A 10,893-nucleotide genomic window follows, 5' to 3' on the forward strand; every position below is an offset into this window, starting at 1 on the left:
GCAGTCGTTGAAAGATGGCGTATGACTCAGATTGGCAGAACGAATGTACTATTAGTATCTTGATGAATGTTTTGTTTGCGGAATACAGTGGAATCTGGATTGGCATGATGAATAACGTACCGTCTGCTGCAATGCGTTTGTACAATGTACATTGTCGACCAGATCTACACATGCTCAGTTTTCTAACACAACCTTGCGAAGGAAAGTGATTTGATATATACTTACTACAGCCGAAATGAAGTATGTTCCGTTAACAGGACAATCCATTGGATCAATAAGCCACATCAGTACTACTTGCAACGCAATAGCAACTCACCATAGGCCACACTGATAGCAAGATGCCACTAGACCTTGCAAACATTGAACCCTCCAACTCTGCCATACTCATCGTCGACGTACAAAACAACCTCGTCAGGACTCAGCGGCAGTCTCGCCGTCCGCGATGCAGAGCAGGTCATCACTCCCATCAACGCACTCCTGAAGCTCCCATTCGCCATTAAAATTGCCACCCAAGACTATCACCCGGCCAACCACATATCCTTTGCGCGCAATCACGAGGGCAAGAAGGAATTTGACCAGATCGTCATCTTTCCTCCCGCAGAGTTGGTAGCAGGGAGGACGCTTGAGGATGAAAGGTCCCTTGAAGGGCTAGAACAGGTGCTGTGGCCTGTTCATTGTGTTCAGGACACTTTTGGGGTAGCATTTGTGGACGGCCTGGAGCACGAGGGCCTGGAGGTCGTCCGTAAAGGTTGCGATGTCGGGATCGAGTGCTATTCTGCATTCGAAGACCCGTGGGGACTCACGAACACTGGACTCAAGGACAAGCTGAGGAACAAAGAGATATCAAATGTTTTCGTGGTCGGCATAGCGGGAGATTATTGCGTCAAGTCTACTGCACTCGATGCAAAGGAATACGGGTTCAGGACATTTGTGATCAGGGATGCGGTCAGGAGTGTGTCTGATAACGGTCTGGAATGGATTGAGATGGATAAGGCGGGAGTGGAAATCATCGACACGGCTGAAGAGCTTTTGACGTCAAGAGTGTTATCTCAGTAGCTTATGTATAATTAAGATCCTATGCCAGCGCTTGTTCAATATCAATGACTACGCACCGAAATGCCTCAACAACTCGTCCCTCGATTTTACCACCTCCTTGAGGAGTACCTCCAAAACTTTCTGCCTTTCATATGCATTCATGTGAGCATCTACCACCTCCGTACCGAGGACCTCCGAAGCATTCTGCATCTCGTCTGCATTCATATGAGCGTCCACCACCTCCGTACCGAGGACATTCAAAGCATTCTGCGTCTCGTCTGCATTCATATGAGCGTCCGCCACCTCCGTACCGAGGACCTCCGAAGCATTCTGCGTTTCGTCTACATTCATACGAGCGTCCACCACCATCTGCACCTGTTTCGAAATGCCATCCAAGGCCGCAATCACTGTGTCCTTAGGAAGCATCGCCAAGCCTTCTTCGCTCACACCTCTAAGACTCGACAGCATCTTGTTCGTGAACGCGATGAGAAGAGGGATGACGTCAGGACACTCGCTGAGCATTTGTGGCTCCCAAGCTTGTTTGACGAGCAGCGCCTGGTTGTCCGGGCGCTCTTTAAACCAGGCGTTCCACTCTGGCCAAACATAATTGTCAGCGCAGGCGATGCGGGCAAATATCAGGACTAGTCGTAGTGAGAGTTCCCTGTAGTCTTCATTATGAGACGGTGTATGGATAGCTTTGGCTATGGAAATACACCGCTGCATGTGGTCGCAGTTGTCCTGGCGGAGCTGCGAGAGCCAATACTCGCTATTTGCAAGGGCGAAAAGTACTTCTAAATAATGAAGATCGCGCTTTGGATAGATGGATCGATCTGGTGATGTGTCACCTGGCGTGATGGTATCGCTCTGGATATTTTGAAAGGTTGCGGAACGCAAGGCTGGGAGGAGTTCATCGCCGACATCATCTGTGATGTTCACCAGATGCTCTCTGATAACGTGAGCTACCTTCAGCCCAACGTGTCTGTAAAGAGGGGATTCTTCGTGCTGCATTGCGGAGATAATTTTGCGCACTATCGTAGTTGTTGTCCCGGAATTGAAGATGGCATTGTCAGTGGAAAACACCAGCAATGCATATGCAGTTGCGATGTTATTTTGGAAATCCGCGTCCAGCCACCTGCGGGGAGGGAGATGGGATGCAGTGTCCGAATTCAAGTCTGGCTGCCAGGATCGGGTATGGGCTTGATCAAGATAATTGAACAGCACGGAAGCGTCCACATTTGCCCGACATGAACTCCAGATCGTTTCAGAGTATATAACCTCGGAATTGAAAAGGTTATCAATGGAGCAGCACACATAAAGGCAGAGTGCTGGGGTAGATGCGTCTTCAATATTTCGAGGTACGGTGGCCTCGAAGACACTGGTGCTCCATGTTTCCACCTCGTTATTCTGGAAATGATGTTTGAATTCTGTTTCACTGGCAAGGCGTGCTAAAGGCTCCAGTATGGCTCTGAGATGCGAGACCTCATATGCTGAAAAAGTGCGCGACCTTGGTGATTTTGAGAAAATGAATTGACGGACACGCGAAGACACGCTGGAACGCGTCACTTCGGGATCTTGTACATCGATGGGATCAGCTTGAATTGCGCCTGTGATATCTGTACGTAGCAGAAGATTAAGGACACGGGGGAAGATTGTTTCAATGTTGTCACTGCACGCATTCGATGATCAGCCTTTATCACAAATCGAGGTCAGGTCTAGTACCTATTATCTGTAGTTTTGATTGCCTCGAGATCGATCGACTGCCAATCGAGGATCGCAATCATGATTTGAAGACATTTCATAATGGTTTTGTGGGAAGGAAGTGGACGCGGTCGATCGATAGGCAGCAGCCTGCGGATAATATAGATCGCCAGGGGTTGCAAAAACAAGTGACAACGATGGTTGTCCTCCTTGAACCATGGCAGTGGCGCTCCGCAAAGGCCGTGTAATAGAGGATATAAGAACCATTCAAGAGTATCGTTGGGTACGTCATCGAGATTGATGGCTGGGCCAAGCGCGTTGATGATATCCTCTCCTTCTGGTATCCCACGAAACCATGAGTCACTAACGACGTTAAACCATTGCCGAAGCACAGTCAGCACAAAGCACAAGGACGTCGCTTCGTGACTGGAGTCCACATCTGCACGGAGTGTTGCTACATCTGCAAAGCTGACTTGGCTAAGGAAGGGTGAAAACCGATTCTTGCTTGTGCGGGCAGTAAAATACAGAGAAGTCAATGCTTTCGCATATATGAATACCGCAGGGGATGGAGAGGGATGTTTGAGCCCGTCCTGAACTAGCCTGAAAAGTTTTCCCCAAGCCGCCCATGATTCGAGACCATCAGTGGGGAAAGTAACATCAGGAATCCTTTTCGCAGCGGTGAATACGGCATCGGGATCGAGGGATGTCTGACAAAGCCAGAGCACGGAGCGTGATACATCGACAACTGGTTGGCCATCAGGAGGCGTTAAGAAATATAACGCCCCCGCAAGAATATACCATAGTAGATTGAGCGGAATAGTACACACCAGGTACATGGGAAGTATCAATAGACGAGTGATGATACCCCGCACACCTTTCCACTTGTTGAGTTGCATAATGATGGTGCAAAGTAGCCAGTTATACGGACGATTGAGGTAGATCACTACGAACAATCGAACCGCGCTCAGGCTATGATATACGAGTGAAAAAGCTGGTGTTGTAAAGGGGCAGCTAACATAAAGGTAGCTGCTGATGGAGGCCACGATATAGAAAAAGACACCGAAGCACGTTGTTCCAACGACAACGGCAGCCACAATGTGCTGTTGTGCCCACAGATACCCCCCAAGACCCGTACCGAAGAGCAGCAGAGAAAGCTGCAGTAATGCAGGTATAGCACGAAGGACAGTTTCAAAGTGCCACGTCTCGAGCCCGTTGACTTTGAGCTGCCGCCTGATGCGGCGAAAATCACGAGGTCCTCATGTATTGTCTCGGTAGTCCCTCAGCCACTGCTGGCCCAAGACAGCTCCAAGAGCAGCCAGAAGACTGGTTGAGAGACTAGCATACAAGAGGGTCTGGGTCCAGATGATAATCCAAGGGGGGCCATTCCCCGAGGGAAGGCTCGGGACTTGCCCTGGGAATGCAGTGTTATTGAGTTGATGGTATATCATCATTAATAAGGCGTTTGTCGTGTCGCTGGGATCGGGGCTCAGGTTTGCGAGCATTATCCCTAAGAAAGTGGCACTGACGGCCGAAAAAAGACCCGCCTGAAAGATACGCTCGGTCAACAGACAGAGACTCATTGCATAGGAAAACTAGACTATTGCTCAAATCCGAGAGATACTTCTCGACGAATGATTTGTCAAACTCTTCTGCTTCCTGATCGTATACATCCCAAAAACCATTCCAGTCATCCGACGGGAGCGGTTTCTTAGCAATGGTTGACTGCTCTAGCACATTGAGAATTTTGCGCAACAAGAATTCGGAACTGTAGTCACAACACATGTTCAATACTTCATAGATCTTGTGGAAGGCAAAAGACATACTTTTCTTGTTGCCCTTGGGCGGGAACCGTTGGATCGTCTGATACTGACATCCCTTAATCTTGCAGGCAACGAGGTGAAAGGCTCCAACAAGGCTGAAGCGCTGACGCCCGCAGGCGGCCACGCGGCCACAGCTCATAGTACTTGAGCGCTTGAGCTGCGTAACGAGGCTTCTTTACTAATCGCGAGCCGCTCACAGCCTGAGTTGGCCTGAGGTAGTCTCGACTCTCCCCTAGTCACCACATTCGAATGCAATGAGAGGGCCTCAAGGAGGCCAAAGACAGTCGCAGGTTCTGTGCTTCGCTTGTAAACGGCATCCTCGATAGAGTACTCTACCCGTAGTACCGTACCTAGCATCCCCGAGCGTCTCCGGGTCAGGCCGGTCATTGCATCATTCACGTAAACCATGAGATGAATTCTCACGTCGATCTTCCTCCAGCTAAATATAGAGAAATTCCAAAGCCTGTCCCAAAATCTCTCGAATACAACACCGGACTTTGAGCTAACATATTCCCCGGCGAAAATGAGTGAGAATTTGGAAATCCGACGAAATTCACCGCAAAAAAAAGTGAGCATCATATAAGGGGAGAAATTTGAAAATTACAAAGACTGGGGAGACGGTTGACGCTTTTACATAATAGAGTTTACCAGTGCGCTTATTGCGCCTACTACCTTACCAGCGAGCCACCGTCAAAGACATTCTTCCCAGTCTGAGTCGAACACCGTGTCCACAGCCACCTATCATTATGAAGCTAAAATCACTGATATGAATGTCCCAGATCAGTTCGGCAACTAGCGCATTTGGAACGCATCGAGCATGTATCATGAACTATCATGATTGATGATGCAAGCTGGTCGTGTCCTAGGAAAAGCTCTAAAAGTTAAATTTAAAGGACTCGGCACGGACTACACATTACGCCACAACGAAACCTCCTCTAGCAAACGAACGGTCTCCCAACTTGGCCATTGGCGTAGGCTTCAGCGATGAGCTATCATCAACCACTGACAGTGAGACGAGTGTCAGATGCGAAGACACGAACACTGACCTTTATCGACACATAAGTCCCAGCGACATAGATGAAAGTGCCGGAAATAATAGTCAACACTGCGAGTGTTGTCCCGATTGGTCGTCGTTTGAGCCCGTCCATGCCACCCTCGAGATGATATGCGTCATGCAACCAGAAGAATCCAGCCAAACCATACGTGTACCATGCGGCAAAGAGGGCTGCCGTGTTGCTGATTAGGTAGGAAAATATCGGAACTGCGATGGCGAGAATTGCAGCCATAGCTGAGCTTGCAAAACACAGCAGAGTCCAAACCGTCCACCCGAGTAAGGTATGCGAATAGATGTGCTCTGAATGACGAAATATGCGAACAAACACAAGCTTTGTAGCTGTATGAGTGTATAACCCGGAATAAAGAATTAGTGAGGACTAGACCAAACAGCAAAGCATCACTGACAACAGGAAATTTGGGAGAGCAATGGCAAACGCTGCCTTTGCCCATACCGGAGGAAGAGAAAAGAGGACCGGGGACTGGACTGTGTTTCCAATGTAGACATACATGACTACGCTGAAAACAACATAGAATACTGTAGCGAAGCCCTGTAGAAACTGAAAATGGCCTTCAGTCACAATATCGAGTACAGGAGCGTTCTGACCTTCATAGCGTCCTCGGGTTAAAGCATCGAAAAAGTTACTGGAGGTTGTTACCGTCAAAGACCGTCCGGGAACTAGGTTCAGCCCTGCTCCAATCATTGCAATGAAACCAGCTATGGCAATGACTGCTGCACTAAGAAGATCCATCCAAGCCAAACGATCCAATGTCCGCGGTAGCGAAATTAAGAAATCAACGGCGCCAGTGATGATAACCAGATACATACCACACATGCCCTGATTCGAAAGCGTTGACAGTGCCTGCCGGCTGGAAAGTAGTCCAGAGGCCTGTTTGGGATAATTCAATTGTGACATATTCCAGTTAACTCAATGACGCACAGAACCAAGCACAGCGAAAGAAATAGTTCCGAAGGCAAGCACTTCCCGAGCCACAGGTCCGAACATAATGTATCCAGCGTCGCCTAGAGTATCTCAGGTGTTTGAAAATCACTGACGACGGAATTTATTACCGATAGTATGCACATTAGGATAATTCAACTTGAAGTCGATGAGCAACTTGGCAGTGTCCACAATCCCTCCGCGAAGTCCACCTCGACGTTCGACACGGCATCAGTAAAATGTCGGATCTCGTTCCTAATCGAAAGTTTAGTGAAGACCATGAAAGTGCCATAACCTCAGTCGTAATGTCCCCTGAAGGACAACGAATGATCACCGGCTCATACGACAGGACGCTTCATCTGTGGGACTTGAAGACATTGAAGAAGATGGAGGGGAATCGCCCTAAAGTGCGGTATCACGAGGTGGGCAATTGATAGCAAGCGGTGGCGATAAGGGAGAGATCATCATCTGGCATGGAAAAAGTGGGGAGTATCTCGTCCAAGTAATATTAATGATGGTCGCTGCAACATGGCAGATGCAAGGAAGTCCAGTACTTGGGTCAACTGTGTTCCGGCAAACTTCTTGCCATCATGGCAAATAGCAAACTCAATTCGGACACCAAGGAATGTGTTGGGGTACTCGCGTGGACACCCACCTTCTGTTGACGTGCTATCGCCTTGAATACAGGAGTGTGATACATCAACGTTAACCTGGAAGCAGGTCGGTAATGATGCAAATGACGCTAATTCAAAGGTATGTTTTCATTGGTGACTCTAGAAGCGCTGTCACCGCTCGGCCTGGATAGAAGGGACTCCGAGCGGTGTTTAAACTCCGCTCGATGCTTCGAACGGCCATGCTCAATGACAATTTCGCCACCGCCTAACATTGAATGCTGCACGCGTGGGCTGGTCACCAGGATCTCCAACATCACTGCCACAAAAGTAAGCATAATCGTCAAATTATTCTTATCTTATATCCATTTCTTCAGGTAAGGCACAACATGTGTTGAAGAGAACGAACGTTTCTGCCATGTGACATGTCTGAACAATTATACTATCCATGCTGTTGGTGCAACTATTGTCGTCTGCGCAGATGCCGATGCCCGGTCTGGTGAGAGTAATCATTCTCTGTCAACCTCGAGTCCCGCTAATCACGTTCACAGTTGCTAAGTTTCTTCGTTTCATTTGAGTCCTGCTCAACAATGACACTGTCCATCCATTGACAGGAAGTCAGTATGTTATCCGTCTACAGGATACTAGTGCAGTCTGGGACTGTACAACTCGGAGTAGGTAGCTCGCAGGTGCGTGGTTTTTCCAACACTATAGCTATCACGGCTCGAACTCATGCATTCGCTGCTGAAGGTACTACCATTAAGAATGAGACGGCAACAACTTCACCGCTGAATCAGCAGATATCACACAAAGACTATCCAACTATAGGAGATTCTCGCTTTGTGAAAACTTTCATGTGGAATATTATAGTTAGGACTCAGGATCGTCGCTCATCCCACTGTAAGACATTTTGCAATATAAGGGCCAGTGATCATCGATGATTCCCTCCTCGACACTTTGGATGTCTTTGACCGTGGCTCGCTGGTAAGTGGGCGCAATAAGCGCACTGGTAAGCCCTCGTGCGAATATTAATGCCTGGCAAGCCCCTATTTTCAACCTTACTCTCCTTTTGCCCTCCACGATGGCTACCGTGGCCCTCGATAACAGTGCATTCACAGTCTCCGACACACCTCCCTCGTATGATGCGATTAATACATCCGTATCAACAGATTCCACTAGGTGTAAACGATCAGTATTTTCATTCCTACAATCCAAGCAAAAATGCCGCCAAGCTCTAGTTCTATCTCGCATCCATGAAATCGTCTCCTCTCCTGATCTCGACGTTTCCTCTGTTTTGTCGATTATCAAATCCTGTGCCGCTGCTCTCCCAACAGCAGAGTTCTCCAACCTGCTTCAAAAACGCAATATCGAGAGCCACACGGCGCTGTATTGGGCGATTGTAAACCACCGGCGAGAAGCCCTTTTGGAGTTGGTTAAATTCATTCCCAAATTCTCACATGCTTGCTCTGCCGACCTGCGTCTTGCGTGCGTGACAGCGAGCGACCACGATTCGTTTATGCGACTGAATTTGGCGGACAATTTTGATCGTAAGTGCAGGTACACAATGTCCTGAGAGTGTGTCATTTGACTCATTGCATATCATCAGCCAAGGATAAGTCTTCGAGACGCATGCTGGGTTGTCCACAAGATGATATCCAAGTCTATGAATGGGACACTGCGGACCGCAGCAAAAATCATTTCTATGTTCATATCGTCTGCAGGATGTTCCAGAAACGTTTGCGTATTGCACGGAGATTTGAAGTGGAATTTGTTGCGCAGGGTATGTGGACCATGACTTTGGCTTGTTCTCCATGCTGATGCGAACACCCTATATCCTGAAGGACGTATTTGGGTGTTGCGCTTTGATATGACACGGAAAGAATACTGGTCTTTCGAGTATCGTCTTTCCAAAGATAGCTCGCCAGTGTATCATCAAGATGCCATATTTGAGATTGAGGCCCACAAACCGCTACCTGGCTCGGATACCCTGAAACCTCTATGCTTTTATTCGGGTGAATTGTGCAAGCTTGTAGCTGAGTAGGTCTATTGATCCCACTCGTCTGAAGTCAACGCACACTGAAGTTTACTATCATTCTTATATGGCTACTCTTTACTTCCTTGCTCCGGCTAATACAGACCATTTTACTACCGTCTCCTGTCTTTGGACGTCATAGACAGAGTTAGCTGGCGATTGAATGAATGGCTGATGCACGAGTAAGTGTTCTTCCTCAACCTTTCCCTCTTGTAGTGCCATTCATTTACATTGTCGTGATTTGCGAGTCTCCTCATGCTGATCTGGACTGTTTTTCTCTAGCAATACTCCTTATGTGGACTGTCATGGCACCCTAACTGCAGGGCTTACGATGACAATAAGATAATGCTACCCCAGGTACGGAAGACCGTACCCGCAGTGCTAATGTAGTAGGCAGAACTAGCACTGTCAGACAGAATGTGGCAGAACTAGCACTGTCAGACAGAATGTGGCAGAACTCAAGATGCTCTCTACAATGTCTAGGTCCCGAAGTCATCCTCTCAATTCACTTGACGCGTCTGCATCTAGTACTCCTCGGGCACAATCGTGAGCCTTCTGATATCAACATCCGCCCCTTACATACTCTCACCACTGACCCGTGGACGCTTTCGATGTCGTTTGAGCATGTAGGTCGGAACAAAGCTCGTCAATCTTCATCCCACCCCCATCAAATCATCCTCAATCCACTGAACCAAACGGAGAAAGAGCTCCTTGTCCCGGATTTAGGTACAGACAAGGTCTGGAGACTCACCAAATGGAATGATGGCAAGTGGTCCATTCACGATCACATTGACTTTGAAGCAGGGGGTAGCCCACGACATATCGCAGCTCGAGGTGTGTCACTAACCTCTACTCTTGAAACCTTGTTGATTATCATAACAGGAAATACCCTTTGCACGCTACTGGAGCTCACCTCAAAGCTTGCTGTACATACCTTCCCGCCGCTTCCGGTGCCCCCTACTCGTCTTACTTCTCTGTTCACACTTTCTGCATTACCGATACCGGATACCATGTTGGCAGTGGAAATTCTGCTACCCGAACCCAATGAATCCTTCCCTGAAACATTCATCTACACATCGAACAGAAACGACCTTCATTCAGAGGGTGACACGATTGCAATATTCTTCCTTGCCGCCAGAGAGGGACAGCCAGAGCTTGTGAACGAGGTGTGTACGGGGCTAATTCATGTCCGGGGAATGGTGTTTGGAGGTGACGAAGATAAGTATCTGGTTGTAGGTGGTGTGGAAGGTGGCGGAGTGAAGGTATTTGAGAGGATTGATGGTGGCAAGGGACTCCAAGAAATTGGGAAGCTCGGTGAAGACGTTGTAGGCCGTCCCACTGGCTTCTTGTGACACCGAGAGGTCAAGATGTGAACAGGTGGACATGCGTCTGCTCGCCAGCTGGAGTGTAGCGTTTATGGGTGTCCGTCGCACCAGGTCGAGGATACCAGTTGTGTAGTATACTTGCTTGTACTGTCTGATCGAACCGGCTATTAGGGTCTCGTATACAATAGAACCAGATGCTAACTTTCATCATACGCGTGGTCCTGAATTCTCGGCGATATGATGCGCGGAGATACTAAGGAAGAAGCTCGATCGAGAAGTGTAGATCGTGTTCTGTTGATAAAGTATGCCTGCTACTAGTATATAAGAAATGAGAAAACAACTGATTTTTCAACGAGTGCTCCTACCGCATCTTAATCT

The 10,893-nt window shown here is 48.2% G+C and overlaps 4 protein-coding genes across 4 annotated transcripts; 2 read left to right on the top strand and 2 right to left on the bottom strand.

Moving 5' to 3' along the window:
- Positions 1 to 338: 338 nt before the first annotated feature.
- F5147DRAFT_798435 (Isochorismatase-like protein) lies at positions 339 to 1,131 on the top strand (the record flags this gene model as incomplete). Its single annotated transcript, XM_041443226.1, has 2 exons — positions 339 to 410; positions 454 to 1,131. The coding sequence occupies 2 exons, from the start codon at positions 339 to 341 to the stop codon at positions 1,054 to 1,056; spliced, it is 675 nt and encodes a 224-aa protein (XP_041293393.1). The 3' UTR covers positions 1,057 to 1,131.
- Positions 1,132 to 3,989: 2,858 nt separating this feature from the next.
- Positions 3,990 to 4,942, bottom strand: F5147DRAFT_635330 (uncharacterized protein; the record flags this gene model as incomplete). Its single annotated transcript, XM_041432888.1, has 3 exons — positions 4,557 to 4,942; positions 4,327 to 4,498; positions 3,990 to 4,289 (listed from the first exon to the last, which is right to left on the bottom strand). Exons 1-3 carry the CDS (start codon positions 4,604 to 4,606, stop codon positions 3,990 to 3,992), a joined length of 522 nt encoding a protein of 173 aa, XP_041293394.1. The 5' UTR covers positions 4,607 to 4,942.
- Positions 4,943 to 5,488: 546 nt separating this feature from the next.
- On the bottom strand, positions 5,489 to 6,733 carry F5147DRAFT_575984 (uncharacterized protein; the record flags this gene model as incomplete). Its single annotated transcript, XM_041431296.1, has 5 exons — positions 5,489 to 5,542; positions 5,600 to 5,986; positions 6,011 to 6,496; positions 6,548 to 6,630; positions 6,679 to 6,733. Coding segments are annotated over 5 exons (1,065 nt in total), but the record flags the coding sequence as incomplete, so codon positions are not given.
- Positions 6,734 to 9,703: 2,970 nt separating this feature from the next.
- On the top strand, positions 9,704 to 10,662 carry F5147DRAFT_692717 (Lactonase, 7-bladed beta-propeller-domain-containing protein). Its single transcript, XM_041437204.1, has 2 exons — positions 9,704 to 10,024; positions 10,073 to 10,662. Exons 1-2 carry the CDS (start codon positions 9,802 to 9,804, stop codon positions 10,540 to 10,542), a joined length of 693 nt encoding a protein of 230 aa, XP_041293396.1. The 5' UTR covers positions 9,704 to 9,801; the 3' UTR covers positions 10,543 to 10,662.
- Positions 10,663 to 10,893: the final 231 nt, after the last annotated feature.

The sequence above is a fragment of the Suillus discolor genome (assembly GCF_016758755.1).
Source record: "Suillus discolor strain FC423 chromosome Unknown F5147scaffold_24, whole genome shotgun sequence".
In the NCBI taxonomy this organism is placed as follows: domain Eukaryota; kingdom Fungi; phylum Basidiomycota; class Agaricomycetes; order Boletales; family Suillaceae; genus Suillus; species Suillus discolor.